The sequence below is a fragment of the Odocoileus virginianus genome, chromosome 9 (genome assembly GCF_023699985.2).
Source record: "Odocoileus virginianus isolate 20LAN1187 ecotype Illinois chromosome 9, Ovbor_1.2, whole genome shotgun sequence".
Lineage (NCBI taxonomy): Eukaryota > Metazoa > Chordata > Mammalia > Artiodactyla > Cervidae > Odocoileus > Odocoileus virginianus.
The window spans coordinates 67,795,094-67,814,574 of record NC_069682.1 but is presented as its reverse complement, the minus strand read 5'-3'; the positions used below and the strand labels follow the sequence as shown (position 1 = coordinate 67,814,574).

The following is a 19,481-nucleotide window of genomic DNA, read 5'->3' as shown; positions in this document are numbered from 1 at the left end:
AGGTCTTCACTGGGGCATGTGGGATCTAGTTCCCTGACTGGAAATTGAACCTCAGGCCCGCTGCATTGGGAGCACAAAGTTTTAGCTACTGGACCACCAGGGAAGTCCTCTAGTACATCTTTTATATATTTATAATATATGATATAAAAATTAAAAAATGAAAATTATGAACATTTAGCTGGCCACGTGGGCTTTCTCCTGCCCTGTAGCTTTCTGTTTCTGTTTGTTCTCAAAACTTTCCACCTTGTCTTATCTTTCCTACCAGACTCTAGATCCTCCCAGAGCAGGGGCCACTTCTGGCTTAATGTTCATAATAAAAATAATGGCCAAGTGACTTAGCCTCGCTGTGCCTCAGTTTCTTCATCTGTAAAATGGTTGTAGTGCCTGTCTCCTAGGGCAGTATGAACCCTTAGTATATTTCCCATTCTTTCTTATTAGAAGTAGTCTTTCTAGATCTAAATGTAAAAACTGAACTATAAAACTCTGAGAAGAAAATATGGTGGTAAGTTTTTGTGACCTTGGGTTAGGCAAAAGCTTCTTAGATATGACACCATAAGTATAGTCAACAAAAAGAAAAATAGATAAATTGGAAATCATTAAGCTTAAGAACTTCTGTCCTTCAAAGGACACCATCAAGGAATTGAAAAGACAATAGAATGGGGAAAATATTTGCAAATCCTATGTTTGATAAGGGACTTTTATCTAGAATATATTGAGGACTTTTACAACTTAAAAAAGTTGAAAATAGGCAAAGAATCTAAATAAACATTTTTTTCCTAAGAAGATAACATAAATGGTGGTTAAACATTTGAAAACATGCTCAACATCATTAGCCATCAGAGAAGTGCAGATCAAAACCACAATGAAACGAGCCTCACAAACCATTATGTGACTAAAATTTAAAAATGGATAATAATAAGTGTTGACAAGGATGTGAAGAGATTGGAACCCTCATGTTACTAGAAGAAAGTACAATGGTGCACTCAATTCAGAACCAGTCTGAAAGTTCCTCAGAACTTTAAAAAGACTTACCACATGACCCAGCAATTCCAAGCCTTAAAGTGTACACCCAGGAGAAGTGAAAATATAAATCTATCCCCAAACTTGTACAGGAATATCTGTAGTAGCATTATACATGGTAACCAGATGGTGGAAACAATCCAAATGTCCTTCAGCTGAGGAACAGATGAACTAAATATGGTTTATCCACATACACTGTGGACCATTATTTGGCAATGGAAAGGGATGAAGTACTATACATGCTACAAGGTGCGTGAACTTTGAAACAAAGTTTACATGACATATCCTGCTACAAGAATACCTATTTAAATACCAATTTGTTGGCAGTCCTTAGATTTTTGGAAGAGAATTGCTTGTAAACTTTGTTAGGTGCCCAGTCACTTCAGTTGTGTCCGACTCTTTGTGGACTGTAGCCTGCCAGGCTCCTCTGTCCATGGGAATTCTCCAGGCAAGAAAACTGGAGTGGGTTGTCATGCCCTCCTCCAGTGAATCTTCCCCACCCCATCCAGGGATCAAACCCGAGTCTCCTGTGTCTCCTGCATTACAGGCCAATTCTTTACCATGAGCCGCCTGGGGAGCCCCAAACATTGCTATAATGATAACCGAAACTGTAACAATAATGATAGTTCATGTTCGTTAAGTGCTCAGTTTATGCTAAGCACTTTTGTGCAACCTCATTTCAGACTCCCAGTAATTTTGTGAGGTAAATATTATTAACCCCATTTCACAGTTGAGGAAACTCATACCAGACAGCAAAAGTCAGAATGTGATGGACTGGAGTTTCTACCCTTAACCCTTCTGATGAGGGGCTTCCCAGCAGGGCTTAGCACATGTTTGCCAAGTGGATGCAGACCTGGCAAGACTGGATGCTTGACTCTATCCCTGATGGAGGGCAGGGAACTTTCTCTCAGGGAGCTATCTGGGCAGGTGGCTGGACACCCCAGCTGCGGTTTCTCTTTGAGTTTGCTCCGACCGTGATTGTTCTGGAGGAAAACAGCTACAGGCAGCCAGAGTCTGGAGCAAGGGCCTATTTTGGGGGAAGGCAGGGCAGTGGCTTTTGAAGCAACCTCCTCCTCAGGAAGATGCTTGGACTCACTGCCCTTATCAACCACTTCTGCAGCTTCAGAGAGGCTGGCAGAGGCCTGAGTTGAGGGCTCTGATTATCTGCCTCTGTCCCCCAAACCTTCCATGGCCTCCTTGTTCTGATGAATTTTTGAAAAAATTTTAAGTGAGCAAATCAGTGACATTAAGTACTTTCAGGTTTTTGTTTCAGTCTTAAAAAAAAAAAAAACTGCTTCTTATATATTTTATTTTATTATTATTATTTTTTAAATGTTTACTTATTTGGCAGCATAAGATCTTAGTTGCAGTACATGGACTTTTCATTATGGTGTGTGGGGGCTTCTTTCTAGTTGCAACTCTCAGGCTTAGTTGCTCCGTGGCATGTGCGATCTTAGTTTCCCGACCAGGAATGGAACCCCTGTCTCCTGCATTGGAGGGCGGAGGCTTAACCACTGAACTACTAGGGACGTCCCCATATATTTTATCAACAAGCACCTCCATAGCACTTCCTGTGTCCCGGCTACTATTCTTAGGGCCATATGAGTGTTTATTCATTTATACTCCTTACACTATTTCTCCAGGGAAGGTGCTGCTATTATCCGCATTGTACAGATGAGGAGACGGGGGCTTGGGGGGCTCAGGCTTGCCTGAGAGTATGAGGAGCAGAGCCAAGACCCAGCAGAGCTGCCCCCTCTTCGCTGCCGCCATGTGGTTTAGTGGCTTTGCTCTGCCCCCGCCCCATCCATCCACTGGTTTTCGGAGATGCTGCCCAGTTGACTTGGCGGGGCTGCATTAGGCTGGGAGCTCTTCAAGTGGCTGCTGGATCTAATTTATCCCCATCCCTAGTAGCATCCCTCCTAGTGGAGGACCTGGTCCAGTTAGTACCAGGAAAGCGCCAGCTCAGTGTAATGGGGAAGAGCTTGGGCAGATACACTTGCTAGCTGTGTGACCTTGAGAAAGTGACTTCACCTCTCTGAAGTCATGTGTGTAAAGGTGACCACAACACAGAACTGGGCAGAAAGAGCTCAACCAATAGTAGACTAATATTATTAATTAGAATAGGAGGAGAGACCATTGTTGAGTGGATGCATTAGAACAGAGGTGGGCAAACTTTTCCTGTAAAGCACCAGATGGTAAATATATTTGGCCTTGCAGGTCATGGGCTTCTGTGGCAACTGCTTAGATTTAGACAACAGTAAACAAATATGTGTGACTCTGTTCCAATAAAACTTTATTTATATGGACACACATTTAAATTGTGTGTAATTTTCATGTGTCATAAAATTACTATTGGCGTTTTTTCCCCCACATCTTTGAAAAGTATAAAAAGAATTCTTAGCTCACAGGTGATAGAGAAACAGGCTGTTTGCCCTGATATGGCCTGTTGCCCTAGTTTGCTGACCCCTGCAACAGAATGTGAGTTCTACAAGGGATTTTTAAAAAATCTTTATTTATGTTCTTTGGACTTCCCTCGTGGCTCAGTTGGTAAAGAATCCACCTGCAATGTGGGAGACCTGGGTTCAGTCCCTGGGTTGGGAAGAGCCCCTGGAGAAGGGAAAGGCTACCCATTCCAGTATTCTGGCCTGGAGAATTCCATGGACTGTATAGTCCACAGGGTCGAAAAGAGTCGGACACGACTGAGCAACTTTCACTTAATTACTTACGTACTTTGGCTGGGCCAGGTCTTCCCTGTGGCAGGCAGGGTCTTAGTTCCCAGACCAGGGATCAAACCCGGGCCCCCTGTGTTGGGAGCATGGAGTTTTAGTCCTTGGACCGCTAGGGAAGTCCCCCTACAAGGGATTTTTAGATACTTGGCTTGATGTTGTAGCCACAGCACCCAGAAAAGTCCTAACGTATAGCGGGCATTCCATAAAGTTGCATTAACTGAATAAATCTGGAAGTCAAAGTGGGTCTGAAGCTGGCCCTTTAAGGCTGGGAGGTGGAAGGAGGGAAAGGAACATTCCAGATGGAGGAACAGCCAGAGCAGAGGAGTCAGGGGTACCTCCTGTGGGTGCCCCCTCTTTGGCCCAGTAAAGCCATCAGTGCTTGATGGAGATGCCTGGGCAACAAGGCCAGCTATTCCGGGGTGGTGAGGGGTCCAGGGTGGGGAAGGGAGGCAGGAGTGAGGTTCGACACTCTCGGGAGTGCTCCCACTGGGTTATGGCCCTGCCTCATCCCTGAGCCACCACCAGCCTTATTTTTAACCTGCTGACGAAAGAAAATCTGATGAAATCAAGAAGGGTGACTGATCCCTGCCCCACCCCCTGCCCTAGTTACTGCTCCTTCCCTTCTCTCCAGAAGGGGCAGAGCCATCCTGGGAGACCCTCCCCAAAAGCCCCTCCCCCAGTGGTCATAGGGAAAGAAATGGTGCCTGCATTTCCCGGGTAGGCCCTGGATTCAGGGAGGGATCCCGATGCTTGAAGGGAGACCCTCAAGGCTCCTGGCTGGCTGAGCAGGCTGGGAACTGCCCAAGAGAGAGCTGGATGTTTCTCTCTGTCCAGCACATGCTTCTCAAATTTTAATGAGCGGTAGAAGCAGCTGGAAGGCTTATACAACACAGATTCCTGGGCTCCTCCTGAGAAATTCTGATTCAGTGGATCTGGGGTAGAGCCCCCCCAGTCTCCTTTTGCAACAAGTGCCCAGATGATGAGGGGCTGGGGGCTGCATGGACCACACCGTGAGCACCACTGGACCAGAAGATAGCCTCTGGACTGCAGCAGTTCAGCCTGCCCTTTACCTGGTAAGCTTCCAGATACACCCCATCAGGGCTGCTTCAGGGTGAGAATCCGGGTAGCCTTGAAGGCTGTGCTCAGTACTTTGGACTTTACTTTGAGCAGGATAGGAAGCCTTGCAGAGACTGTCAGCAAGAGGTGAGGCAAGCAAGCTGCCTGTGATGGTTTGTAGGGAGTGAGCCTGGAAGCAGGGAGGTTACAGAGGGGAGTGGGGGACCTGGCAGGGGGAGCCACGGAAAGATGGAGAATTGGCAGATCAAGAGCTTCAGGGGGACCAGGAGAGACAGGAGTTGGTGGTGGTTGTTTGTGAATATTGAAAGATGAGGAAGGAGGGTGTAGGAGACACTGGGATTCCTGGCTTGAGGGTTAGGGAGCTGAGGGGCCATTCCTGAGATCAGAGGCATTGGGGAGGGGGCTGGTAAGGTATTCAGTCAGTCATGGGTGCCTCCTTCAAACTCATCTGCCTTTATTACCTTGGGCTGTGTGGCCATTCCCCTCTGACCCCTGTTCTGGTTGCCCTGGAGGGTCCATTGTTGATCCTCTAGAGCCTTCCAGGGCTCAGTGTGAAGACTGCCATTCTGGCCTGAGGAGTCCGTCCTGCAACACAGCTTCCCAGGAAACAAGCCTCATCCAGCTCACACAACCAAAAAAGGACATTTTCTCAGTTTGAAGGTTTGCCCAGTCTTTTCCCTCCTCCCCAACCCAACCTGGGGTTTCAGGTTTCCAGGGAAGTGTCTCTGAAAATTTAGATCTTTGAGTCACACATGCCCATGTACAGGCAAATGTGCGTCTGGGCTTGTGCATGTACTACGTTTTTTCTTTTTTTTTTAGTTTTTAATTGAAGTGTAGTTGATTTGCAATATCATGTAAATTTCAGATGTGCAACCCAGTGATTTAGTTATAGATATATGTGTGTGTATACCCCTTTTCAGATTCTTGCCCCTTACAGGTTATTACATAAATTGAATATAGTTTCCTGTGCTATACAGTAGGCCCTTGTTGGTTCCACACTTGGTTTCAGGATAACAAATGTTATCTTTCTCCTTTTTCTCCTCCTCCAACACCCTCATCAACACCACCATCATCACCACCACCATCATCGCCATCACTCAGCCCCATCCTGGGCTAAACACTTTCCTATGTTGCTTCTCAGCCATTTTCACAGCAACTCCAAGAGGGGAGAATTATCCTACAGATGCTGAAACTGAGGCACAGAGACAAAGCCTTTCACCCAAGGTCCTAGAGTCCTTGTACGGTTGGGACTAGGGGGAGGCGAGTGAGCTGAGTCTTACAAGTGCAGGGTCCGGATCTGGACTCTATTGACATTTTTTTCATAGCTTGTTCATCAAGGATTATTGCTGCATTAATTTTGACTTTAAAAAATATTGCATTCAAGTACTATTTATCCGGATTATTGAGTTTTTTTGGGCAGCCCCCTAAATTTTGAGCCTGAGGTGAATGCCTCATTTGCACCCTAGCCCCAGCCATGGCCGAGCCAAAATTAGAATCCAGGGCTGCTGATTCCAAAACCATGCTCCTTATTCTCTACGCTGCCCCCTTGTCCATGTATGTATGCATGCATTCTTTTATGTATTCTTTCATTCAGTATAATACTGTTTTCTTCAGTAAACATTACTGTGGCAGTGGAGAGGGCAGGGGCTTAGAAACCACACAGTTCTGGGTTTGAACTCCACTACTTACTATTATTTTGGCTGTGCTGGGTCCCTGGTTGTGGTGCATGGGCTTCTCCTTGCGGTGAGTGGGGCTTCTCTTGTTGACCACAGACTCTAGAGCCTCCAGGGTTCAGTAGTTCCTGTGTGTGGGCTTAGTTGCCCAGCAGCATATGGAATCTTAGTTCCCCAACCAGGGGTAGAACCCATGTCCCCTGCATTGGAAGGCAGAGTCTTAATCACTGGACCACCATGGAAGTCCCCCACTACTTATTATTGAGTGGAAGGACAACCTGTGACAAAAGGCCCAGACTCAAGAAAGCCTTTGTTTGAAACCTTGCTTTCACTTGCTGGTTGGATAAGTTTAGGTGGGCTCCTTAAGCCTTCTCATGCCTTGGATTTCTCCTCTGTAAAGAGGGATGGTGATGATAACATTGGCCACAAAGAGTTACCGGGAAAATTAAATGGATTAGTTTCTATAAAGCTCTTGGCATGTTGTAAATGCTTTGTAAATGTCAGCTGTTACTTGGCATCCTTGAGTAAGGTATTGCTCTGAGTTTCCCTACCTGTGGAGTAGAGTCAGTGAAAGCTACCTCCCAGGCAGTTTTGAGGCTTGCAAGGCATAATGTAGGCAAAAGACTTGGCACCTGGAGGGAGCTTAATAAACTTTGTCTCTAGATGGGGCTAAATTCTGTGCTGGAGACACATGCAGATCAAATCCCCAAGGAAGTGACTCATCTGCCCATGGGGACACTGATTGGACCTTTCAGTTCCCCAAAGGCATGAAGCTCGGACCCCCTTTCAGGACCTTTGCACATGCTCTTCCCTCTGTCTGGCTCACTGTCCCCGCCTCACTGCTGATGGGCCAATGGATATGTCAGTCTCAGGTCTCAGCTGTCACATCCTTGAGGAAACCTTGCCTGATCCCACCCTCCACCACCGATCTACATCAAGTCTTCCTGTTGGACATTTTCATCGTGTTCTGTCCTCTTCCTTTACGGCATTTCTCTTTATGATTGTGCTGTGCTTAATCACTCAGTCATGTCCGACTTTGCGACCCTACAAACTGTGGCCCTGCAGGCTCCTCTGTTGGTGGGATTCTCCAGGCAAGAATATTGGAGTGGGTTGCCGTGCCCTCCTTCAGGGAGTCTTCCTGACCCAGGGATCAAACCTCGGTCTCTTGCATTGCAGGCAGATTCTTTACCGTCTGAGCTGCCAGGGAAGCCCAAGCATACTGCAGTGGGTGGCCCATCCTTTCTCCAGGGGAACTTTGGGACCCAGGAGTTGAACAGGGGTCAGTCTCTTGCATTGCATGTGGATTCTTTACCAGGACTACCAGGGAAGCCCTTTTATTTGATTACATTATGTTAAATAATTTTGGTTGTTTGCATCCAGCCCATCTCCTTCTTTTGAAAAGCATTTGTCTTGTCCCTAGGAATCTCGGCTCCTGGCCAACCATGGCACACACTTCAGAGCAGCGAAGGGTCTGGAATCATCTTGCCTGGGTTCAAAATCCCAGTTCCTGCACTTAGAGACTCTGTGACCTTGGGCAAGTTACCTACCCTGCCTGTGCCTCAGTTTCCTTTTCTGTAAAATAGGGACAATAATAACATCAGCTTCCTAAGGCATCATGATGATTACATGAGATAATTAATTTCTTTACAATGAAGCCCATTGGTTATTGGGGCTGTTAATATTTTCGCAGATGCTTTTCCTAGTCAGGTTAGATTAACAGCTTAAATAAACATCCCCCAAATTTCAGGTGCTGAACGCAGTAGACATTTAAGGCTTGCTGAGTTTAATGTTTAAATTTAATGCTCAAATGTTCCACATTTAATATGGGACTGTGAAGGAGGTGGGCTTTGCTCTATGCAATAATCATTTGTGGACCCAAGTTCCTTCCAGTGTGTTTCTTGACCCTGGGGTCCACAGGGGAGTTCTGTGGATGGAATTCAGCTTGTCTGTGAATCTGGATGCTGCCTTAGGTTAGATTCCCTAGAAGCTGAGTCTGATATGAGGATTCTTGCATGGGCAATTTATGGAGCAAGTGCTCTCAGATGTGAGGGGGAGGGAGAGAGGCAGAATGGGACACAGAAGAAGACAAGCAGCGACGTGTTCTGGAGTTCTGCTTCAGCCTCATCCCATGGTGGGGCTTTGGAGCCTGAGTTGTACCTCAGAACTTGGTTCCTTTTGGGGCAAGAAGGGGCTGGCTGGGGTCGGTAGTCATTGGTGATAGGCTCCCTGGGTTGGGGAGGGGTATGGACCTTTGGAACAAGGTGGCTTCTATTGGTTGCAGTTCTTTGAGACAGCAGTGCGCCATCAGCAGTCATTCGGCAGCTAAGGGTTGGTCCTAGTGAAGGGATCTTCATGGAAAACCACCTCTCTATTTTTACTAACGTGTAACTGAAATTTAGCATTATCTTCAACTATAGAAGTCGGCGATAAATCACAGTAGTATTAGCAGTATCTTTGATTTTGTCACTCATAGGAATCACATATATTTCCATGCCACATTCCTATTGTTGCATGTATCCTTGAAATATCCTTTATGCTAATTTATACTTTTAAATTATGGTGGTCAATAGGCCTGCTGAATATTTTGTCTAATGTGTTAATAAAGAAGAATATACATTGTTATATTACAGATTTATCCCTTTAAATATTCTGGTAACAGTATGTCAGTGTAATTGCATCTCTTTGTAATTCTGTGTAATTTATGCATTTTAAAACAGTATACCAAGAAAGGGTCCACAGGTGTTACCAGATTGAAAAGATCTGTGACACAAATGAGGTTAAGTCCCCTGTTCTGGGGCTTGGCTTCTGCATTTTACCGGCAACAGGAGAGAAGAGAGAGGACTCTGTGGATTGCAGGACAGGTTTTTGTGGACCATGCCTGGAAATGGCATCATCCTGTCTTCCCACAGTGCTTTAGCCAGTCACCTGACCACACCTAACCCCAGGGAGGCTGGAAAATGTAGTCTGTCTGTGTGCCCTGAGAGAAGAGGAAATGGTCTGGGGAACGCACAACAGCCTGGACCACAGGGCTTAATAAATATTCATTGACAGCCCAAATGAGCAAAAGTGTTGTCCAGGGTGTCTCTTTGTGGGTTGGGGAGGAAGGGCAGAGAGGGTTGGTTTTCTGGAGGGATCTTAAGACTCCACCATGTCGTCTCCTTAGGACAAGCCACGCCAAGGCCAAAGCTGAGGCAGCAGAACAGGCTGCCCTGGCTGCCAACCAAGAGTCCAACATTGCCCGCACTTTGGCCAGGGAGCTGGCTCCAGACTTCTACCAGCCAGGTAGGGCCAGCCAGGGAGGGGACTGGCCCGGATGGGGTGGGGGAGGAGTTGGGGTGGGCCGCGGGGTGGGGGTGGAGAGGTGGACCCTTTTTCTTTGCTTGGTGGAAAGCTGAGATGCTCGGGTGGGTCCATACATACCTGTGAGCATCTGTGGGGTGTGGTGCAGGCATGGGATGGGATGAGTCAAGGGGACTCAGGCTGAGATTGGGGTGGTAATATCAGAGGCTCCCCCAACTGCAGCCTGTCTCTTCTCTCTGGGAAATGAGGCTGCAGAGTGAGGAGGACCTCCTGGCTCTGATCCAGACTTTGCCCTTGTATAGAGTGGTGGGAGCCAATCAGTGGGCGACTGGTGCTCTCCACGTTGAAGGGTTTTTAAGGAGACCTAAGGGAGATTAGTGTAGAAGGCAATGGCACTCCACTCCAGTCCTCTTGCCTGGAAAGTCCCATGGACGGAGAAGCCTGGTAGGCTGCAGCCCATGGAATCGCTGTGAGTCGGACACGACTGAGCGACTTCACTTTCATGCATTGGAGAAGGAAATGGCAACTCACTCCAATGTTCCTGCCTGGAGAATCCCAGGGACGGGGGAGCCTACTGGGCTGCCTCTATGGGGTCGCACAGAGTCGGACACGACTGAAGCGAGTTAGCAGCAGCAGCAGCAAGGGAGGCTAGATGCAAGACCTGAGTGCAGATCTCTGCCTGGCGAGAGTCGGGCGTCCCGTCACAGTGCGCCCCCTGCTGGTCCCAGGAAGAGCGACGCTGGCTGGCAGCCTCCATCTTGGGTGGTCATAGCAACAGCTGTCACCACGTGTCAGGTTCTGCGCTCAGCATTTTACAGGCTTTTTCCCATCCGATTAATCCTTCAGTTAGTATTTATGAAATAGATATGATTAGGCCCGTTTTTCAGATAAGAGAATGGAAAGAGGCCGGTGTGACCATAAAGAGCATAAACTCTGGAGCCAGACTTAGCCTGGGTGCCAGCCCCGGCCCTGCTCTTGGTCAGCTGGGTGACTTTGGGCAAGGCATTTTATGTCTCTGAGCCTCCTTTTCTTCATCTGTGCAGTGGAGGCTAAATAATAGCATCCACCTCATAGGGTTATTCAAAGGAGTAAAAGAGTTAGTATTGGGGAATGAATGGCTTAAGAAACAGTGCTTTTGGCACCTGATGGCGGCAGGTCAGTGCTGGTTGAGTACGTCCACGAGACTCAGCGGGGTTGGAGCGGCTTGCCCAGGGTCACCCGGTGCGGGGACCCGGCTTCGAATCCCGCCTCCCCGTGTGGTCCCCTGGCAGGTCCCGAGTATCAGAAGCGCCGGCTGCTCCAGGAGATCCTGGAGAATTCGGAGAGCCTGCTGGATTCCCCCGACCGGGGCCCCAGCGCCGCGGGCCTCCCGGAACGGCTCCGCGAGAGCCCGGAGCTGCACGAACGGGAGACCCCGGCGCCCGAGGGTGGCCCCCCGTCGCCGGCCGGGACGCCGCCGCAGCCCAAGCGGCCCCGCCCGGCCGCGGCGTCCAAGGACGGCCTGCTGAGCCCGGGCGCCTGGAACGGTGAACCCGGCGGCGGCGGCGGCGAGGGCAGCCGGCCGGTCACGCCGTCGGACGGCGCGGGTCGCCGCAGCCCCGCCCGGCCGGCCAGCGAACGCATGGCCATCGAGGCGCTGCAGGCGCCGCCCGCGCGGCCGGAGGAGCCGGAGGTGGCGCTGTACCAGGGCTACCACAGCTACGCCGTGCGCACCGCGCCGCCCGCGCCGCCGCCCTTCGAGGACGAGCCCGAGGCCCCCGCCGCCGACTCCGCGCCCCCGTCCCCGGCCGCCGCCGCCGCGCCCGGGACGGCGCCCCCGCCCCGAAGCCCCGCGCAGGCGCCCGAGAGCCCCGCCAAGCTGGAGCCCAAGCCCATCGTGCCCAAGGCCGAGCCCAAGGTCAAGGCCCGCAAGACGGAGGCCCGAGGGCTGACCAAGGCTGGGGCCAAGAAGAAGGCTCGGAAGGAGGCCGCGGCGGCGGCCGAGGTCGAGGTGGAGGAGGTGAGGCTGCTGGTGGAAGTGGGGAGTGGAGGGGGGAGCCGGAGATGTGATTCGGGGGGCAGATGACCGGGGGGCCAGGGTGATAGCACAGTGCAGGGCTTAGTTAGGTGCAGCCTGACCCAGGGTTACCGGGCAGAGTGCCGCCACCGCAGGGGCAGGGGCTGGCCTCTGTACTGTTGTCTGGGCGCTCGTTTGGAGGAGGCGACTGGGAGTCCCAAGCAGCTGAGCTGTGGGGCGCCCCGGTTTATGGGGGATCTAGGCTGAGCTCCAATAGCCTCTACACGGTGTAGCAGGGAGTGCTTTGGGGGATGGAGGAGCGGCCCAGTAGGGGGGTGGGTCCTGGCCCTCTGGCCTTGCTATCGGAGCCGGGGGCTACAGTGCCAAAGACTGAAGCTGGCTCAGAGGACTGAGGGATGCAGCCCCAGAGGAATTAGCAGTGGGCACGGCTGAGTTCTTGGATTCCAGTCCCAGCTCTGCCAGCTGTGTGCCCTGGGATACGTTCTCGATCCTCTCTGGACCCTGAGCAGTTTGGTTGATTATTTCCTCCAAGAATCTTTCCAGCTCGGATGGTCTGTCCGGGTGCTGGACACCGCGGAGGGTCGGGGTCGGGGAGTGTGTTCTCCTGGGGACTCAGGCAGCCTCTTCCCGCTGTTCCCAGGTCCCCAACACCGTCCTCATCTGCATGGTGATCCTGCTGAACATCGGCCTGGCCATCCTCTTCGTTCACCTCCTGACCTGACCTCGTCTCCCAGGTGCGGCCGGGAGGAGGGGACGGCAGTCTCAGGGGAGGAGAGGAAGGGCCTGCTGGGCCACCGTCCTGTGGTTAATTCAGGCCCATCCCTCAGCAGGGGCAGGGACCTAGAGTGTGGATTTGAGAGATCATGTCTCCCCAACACACACACACACACACACGCACTCAACGCACTCGTTGACTCAACATATGCAGAACACTGGCTGTCTGTCAGGTGAACACTGGGTGCTGCATTCATTCATTCACTAACTCATCATTCATTTGTTGTGGTTGTTGTTTAGTCCCTAAGTCGTGTCCAACTCTCTTGCGACACCGCAGACTGTGGCCCGCCAGGCGCCTCTATCCCTGGGATTTCCCAGGCAAGAGTACTGCAGTGGCTCTTTCCTGGAGTACTGGAGAAGCCATTTCCTTCTCCAGCGGATCTTCCCCACCCAGGGATCGAACCTGCGTCTCCTGCATTGGCAGGTTGATTCTTTACCACTGAACCACCTGGGAAGCCCATTTAACCACCCTTTACTGAGCACCTGCTCTGCTGGGAATAGGGATACAGCAGGGACACATTCCTGCCCTAAGAAATGAGGTGAACGTGAGAGTAAACCTTTAACTTATGGTTCATTATGTAAAAGTCTTGCAGTTTAAACATTAAGCAAAATAGTTCCTGACTCCCTCCCCACAGAGCCCCGGAAGTCTGGACTGAGGTCGCCTGGGATGGCCGGATCCTCTTTCCCTGTCCTTCGGTTCTTTCTTGCTTGCACTCCACCCCTTCCCTCGGTCCTCTTCCTGAATCCTGCTATCAGTCCGTCAGTTCCATCAGCTGGTTTTCTCCCCGTGATGGAGCTCAGGGCCTGGGTAAGGTCCGGTGAAAAGGACCTGGGCAGAGCTGGGGCGAAGGAAAGTGGCCCTCGCTGGTCTCAGGGTGAAGTAGCCACATGCGTGCGTGCTAAGTCGCTACGAACATGTCCGACTCCTTGTGACCCTGTGGACCAAAGCCCGCCAGGCTCCTCTGTCCATGGGATTCTCTAGGCAAGAATACTGCAGTGGGTTACCATGCCCTCCTCCAGGGGATCTTCCCTACCCAGGGATTGAACCCATAGTCTCTTAGGTCTCCTGCATTGGCAGGAGGGTTCTTTACCACTATCACCACCTGGGAAGCCCGAAGTAGCCACAAGGCAAATCAAATCTTTCTCCTACGAGGACCAGCCTTCACACTGTAAGTCCTGTGCTGGGTGCTGCTCACAAGAGTTTCTGCTCTTGCCTTAGCTCCCCACAAGATCCCCTTCCTTGACCCTAGCTTAGTGTGGGCTGGAGGTTCCTACTCCGTCCCAGAGAAGAAGGAGAAGGGTAAATAGCCAGTGACAGTATTAGCTTGGTAGGTGCTGCCCTGGGAGTGGATGCTGGCCCCAGCGGGTCCACATTTCCTAGGGGATCTGGGAATGGTTGCAGCGGGGACTGCCGACTTCCTGGTCTGAAGGATGGCAGGGGGGATGGGGGGGAGGGGGGTGTGTGTGGAGTGAGCCAGATGGCAGTGAGGGAGGGGAGGAGAGAAGGGCAGCGTGTACCAGGCAAAGGGAACAGGCAGAGGCAGCCTCCAGCAGGGCCTTGCATGGGCCAAGGAGGGGCCTCTGGGACTTGTCTCTGGTCCCACTGAGTCAGAGCCCAGGGCCAAGACTGCTCCAGGGGCTTGCAGAGGCGGGGATGGTGCTGGTGATGGAGATCTTGCCCCAGAGAGGATCAGGCCTGCGTCTTGAACCCTGCCTGGAGCCTGGCTCAGCCTCGCCCCCACCCCCACCCCTGCCTTCCTCCCTCCTCTATCCTTCCCTCACCTGGACCTCTTTTCTTCTCTTTGCAGAGCCAGGAGTTCCTGCTGAGGACGCATGGACCCATCTTTCGCAGTGCCAGGCAGGGTGGCTGAGGAGGACTTGACCTGGATGCTGGGGGTCCACTTGCATCCACACCACAAACGTTTAAGGAGGCTTCCTGTGGCACCTGTGCCCAGATGCAGGCGGTGCCCAGAGGAAGAGAAAAGTGCTGGGCACCCTCCAGGAGCTCTCTGCCCAGCGGCAGGGAAAGCCCTGAAAGAAGAACCCTGGTCTTGAACTCCCCGATCTGCTCCATCCCCCATCCCCATCCACTCCCTTGCCTCCATCCCTCCCCTTGGTCACCCCCATCCCAGGCTTTTTTTTGTGTTTTGGGAGAAGTCACCAAACCAGGATGTTAAATCCCAGCCCCCTCCTTCGTATCCTCCCTGGCTTTATTTTAAACTTCTGAGGCCTCTCAGGCAAGCGGAGGAAGTGACGAGATCCTCAGATCCTCGTGGTGGGCCACGGAGGGTGATGCTCTCAGCCCACCAGGCCTTCCTGTTTCAGTCCCGACCCCTCCCACACTCTGTCCCTTGCTTCCAGATGCTCAGGATGACAATAGAGGAAATGGACGTCTTCTGTTTGAATATCCCAGAATACAGTGCTTCTGTCTCCTCCCAGCGGTCCAGTTGGCTTCCCTCTGGACCAGCAGGAGAGGGGGAGACGAGAGGGTTTGGGACCTTTGGCTGGGAAGCCACTGACCAGGTGGCCAGGGAGTGGGGGGGGGTGTGTGGGGAGAAGGGCTGAGGGGCAGTTAGGATGGCCCTGTTTCTGAGGGCGCCTGAGCCTGAGGCTGGCATCACACGTGGGGGCTTTGAGGATACTGAGGGTGAGGAGAGGTCGCCCTGCAGGAGCCATGGGGCCGGGGAGATAAAGCCCCAGGGATGCCCCGGGAACTGGTTTGTCTGCTTCCGCTCCCAGGGTCCACCACAGGCTTGGGGGGGGGGGGGGTAGGGCGGGGTGGGATGGGGCGGGTGCTGAGCATGAAAGCCCAGACAGATTTCGCTGGGGCAGACTCTCAGGCCCATGCTGAAGACAGGCTGCTTGTCAGCCAGCGTATCCCAGGGAGAGGGGAGCAGGTGTGGGGCTCCCGCTGGGCTGTGATAAGCTCCTCGGCTTGCTTGGCAAGAGCCGGTCTTTGCATGTAGCCCCTTTCCGATGTGCTGTGTACCATGCTGGATTCCCGGTCCCTGGTGCTGGCTGGGGGTGGGTGGGGGCTGAGGGCTGTGGCCTCGGCCCGGGGAAGGATGGAGGGCCAGTGGTCCAGGCCCCTTTGAGCCGGGGGAAGGACGTGACCAGGACAAACCAAGCTGGAGGGGAGCAGCTGCTTTTCTGTCTTTGGTCCTCTGCTCCTTGGGGCGGGGGTAGTTTGGCCTCCCCACCCGGGCTTGCTCTTTGATTTGAAGATTGTTTCTGATGGGGTCAGCTTTCCCTTCCTCCCTCAATACTTGGGAACCTTCCCTCTGGCTCCACACTTACTGTTTCGAGCACCGCTGGGGCCTCGAGGTTGTTGGATTGCATTTCTGCCGAGAGGAGCCTGTGGGTTCTGCCGTCCTCCAGGGGATCCACCATCGTGTGTGGGCTTTTCTGGACTCTTAGGGCAAGAGAGAGGTGGGCTGGGGGCGCTGCTCAGGGGAGACGGGCTCCAGGCCTGGGCTCTGAGGTCGCTGTCCCGGGTTTTTGGTCTGGCTCAGGGTTGGGGATAAGCCTCTGGCTGCCAGGGCTCCTGGGTGGGGCCTTGTTTGGGGGTTGTTATTTGGGGTGAAGGTTCAGGAAGCTGCCGTCTATGCAATAATAAACTTGCATCTGCTCACAGACTCTGCCTGGGCTGCGGGGTCTGTGTGTGGGCTCACGACGGGGGACTGGTCTGAGGAGGAGGAGGGAAGCTGAGGACCCTGGGTCATGCTGGGTCAGGTTTCTGCCTCTCTCTTAAAAGTTTCCATAATACCTCCTGTGTGTGTGTCTGCTCAGTTGTGTCCAACTCTTTGCAACCCCATGGATTGTAGCCCACCAGCCTCTTCTGTCCACGGGATCAGCTTGGCAGGAATACTGGAGTGGGTTGCCACTTCCTCCTCCAGGGGATCTTCACAACCCAGCGATTGAACCCACGTCCCCTGCGGCTCCTGCATTGGCAGGCAGATTCTTTACCACTGCGCCGCCCGGGAATACCTCCTGAGGGGTGGCTGAAAGGCTTCAGTCCTGACGGGCTCCCCAAAGGCCACAGACTTTCTAGGGAAGACCCTGAGTTTGTAAAGCAGACTTCTAAGAGATTCCCTGAGCAGCATATAGCAGAAGAGCGAGCTTGTCTTTTGGAAAAAATCTTTGGTCACCTACCCCGCAGGATCTTAGTTCCCCAGTCAGGGATGGAACCTGTGGCCCCTGCTTTGAGAGTCTTAACCACTGGGCCTCCAGGGAAGTCCCAAAAGAGCCTGTCTTTTGAGATTGGCCCCCCTAGGCTCTAGTCCTGTTTAGGATACTTATTTCACTTCTCCGAGTCTAAATTTCTCATCTAGAAAACAGAAAATACTACTACTACCTCCTGGAGTTGCAGTGAGGATAACTTTAAACATTGAAGCTTATGTAAAGCCCAGCAGTTGAGAGCGGTGAGAAGTGCAGACTTCCCGTTTGGGGGTCATTACTGCTGCTGCCCTGCAGTACAGTCATTAGCCCTCTCACAAGCCTCTTGCATTTTAGTTGAGACTCCAGAAACCTCAAAGGGGTGGAGATGATTCAGGCTCCTGTCAGAAAGTCACAGAGCGTCTCAGTCAAAGGAAGGACCTAGAGGCCATCATCATACTCTCCAGAGGCTTAGACAAGAGAAGAGACTTGCCCAAGGTCACCCAACAAGCCAGGGGCAAGAAAGCACTTTCTTGACTTATTTTTGAGGGTAAGTCAAGCCAGCAGCCCTTATGAGATAGTTGGAGGGGAGGGCCCCTCACCAGTCAGTAGGAATGTTCAGGCAGGTTCCGGAGTGCTTCGGTGCTCAGGAGTCCTGGTTCTCTGCCCAGCATCATCACTGACTTACTGCAGGCCAGACAGCCCCTCTTTCTGGGCCTCAGTTTCCTCTTTTGCCAAGGAGACCGTCATCCCTGCCCCATTACCTTCTTTACAGGTATTGCAGTTTTGAGCATCCGATGAGGTAGCTCATGAGTGGTAGAGAGATTGGCAAAACCCTGGAATAATCCAGGGGTCCCAAAGAGGAAGGATGAGCTTGGAGGGACCGCAGGGGCGATGGAGGGGGTGGGAGTGAGGAGGGAGGAGTTCTACTCTGCAGAGGTTTGAATAACGTGCACCAAGAGAAGGAGGGGCGGGCAGCCAGCCCAGTTGGGGGGATTTGCAGACTGGCCCTGTGTGTGTGTGTGTGTGTGTGTGTGTAAAGTGGGAGTGTGGGGTGAGGGGGCAGGCAGATGACAGCCTTCGAATCCCCTTGAATGGTTTGGGGGAAAAAAGCTCATTCCAGAGCCTGCTGGAACGGCCGAGTCAGGTAAGGTTGTTTTGGAGTCGGGCGCCCCCTGGGGGCTGAAGCGCAGCACATAGCTTGGCTGGTCCCCTTTTCAGCCTTGGTCACTGACACCTCTAGAAGTTTGTCCTCCTCTGCCAGGTCCAAGATCCTTTGAAAGTGTCTTGTGCCATAGGGGAATTTAAAACCACCTCGTGGATGTTACCGGGGCCTGTGATTACTACCACTGGCTTGGAGTCTTGGCAGGACTCTTCCAGGTCAGAAAAAAAAAGACAGGGGGCCTGGGAGCTGTGGGATTCAGATGAGGGATTTGTGGCAAGATGAAATTTTTCATGATTTCTGATGAACCCACAAAGGATCTGACTGTTCTTGGAGAGATGAAGGCCCAGATGATGACTTTTGGCAGCCTCAAGCCTGAAAAAGTTCTATGGTGCCCCCTCAAATATGTAGCTCAAAATAAACACAGTACCAAAATTGTAAAACACAAAACTTGCATGTATGCTGAAATTCAAATAGTTCTTTTCTTCTTTGTCCAAAACTCTGTCTGTGGAGGTGAAACTTCTTCCTTATTAGTGCTTCTTGGCCATATGGCACCTCCTCTGAAAGCGAGCAGGTTACTTCCTTCAAGGTCAGCTGCATCAACGTGAGCTGTTGCCCTGTTCTTACTTCCCCACTTGGCAGTGGGACAGGATGCCCAGGGGGCAAGTGGAGGCTCCTCTTCCTCGTTTTTCAGTTGGAAGGGGCTTCTGTTTGCCAGAAAAAGAGCCCAGGACCTTGTAATAGGTATGAGCAGGATATGGGAAGAGAAGCAAGGCTGACAAGGGAGAAACTGTTTCAGAGGGGGCTGGAAGGGGGGAGACCCTGTAGTCTGAGCCCAGGTCTTGCCTCGGGCTCTGCAGTGGGGGGATGTGGAGGGGGGGAGTCTCTCACCCTAGGCTCCTCCTAACTTCTGGTCACCTTGGCCTTCAGTGGCTTGTGGTGAGACTCCCAGCCAGAGACAGGTCAGGCCACAGCTGTGAAGGCACCAAATACTAGCCATTGGATGAGTGATTGGGCTTCCCCAGTGGATCAGGTGGTAAAGAATCTGCCTGCAATGCATGAGACCTGGGTTTGATCCCTGAGTCAGGAAGATCCCCTGGAGAAGGAAATGGCAACCCATTCCAGTATTCTTGCCTGGAAAATCCCATGGACAAGGAAAGCCTAGCGGGCTTCAGTCCACTAGGTCACAAAGAGTTGGACGCAGCTGAGCGACTGAATACACATACAGACTAGTGATGATTGACAAGGCCCTGGCCCTTTGGCTTTGCTGGAAAATAATTCCAACAAATATGGGAGATAATGAAACAAATGAAGTATTTATTAGAAGGAAAAAAAGAGTATGTGTGGATAGACACAGGCAGACTCAGTTGCAGAGCTGCACCCCCATATCAGTTTAAATCACTTACATGGAGCATTTCTTCCAGTTTTCCTTTGGCTGGTCATTTTGATGTGCCTGGTTCCTATTTGGTATATCTCAGGATCCTCCCATGAGTGCACATGCCTTTCTTAGCCAAGATGGATTCTGCTGAAGAAGCCTGTGGGTAGCTTGGCATCAGCATCACTCCCCCTTTGAC

General features: G+C 51.9%; 1 protein-coding gene across 1 annotated transcript in view; it reads left to right on the top strand.

Annotated features, from left to right (window-relative positions):
- The window catches only part of JPH2 (junctophilin 2), a 68,908-nt gene extending 53,883 nt beyond the window's left edge, over positions 1 to 15,025 (top strand). The window contains exons 3-6 of the mRNA XM_070472674.1: positions 9,663 to 9,781; positions 11,071 to 11,798; positions 12,457 to 12,550; positions 14,399 to 15,025. Coding sequence (XP_070328775.1) covers positions 9,663 to 9,781; positions 11,071 to 11,798; positions 12,457 to 12,537 — 928 coding nt within the window. The 3' untranslated portion in view covers positions 12,538 to 12,550; positions 14,399 to 15,025. The remainder of the gene's footprint in view (positions 1 to 9,662; positions 9,782 to 11,070; positions 11,799 to 12,456; positions 12,551 to 14,398) is intronic.
- Positions 15,026 to 19,481: the final 4,456 nt, after the last annotated feature.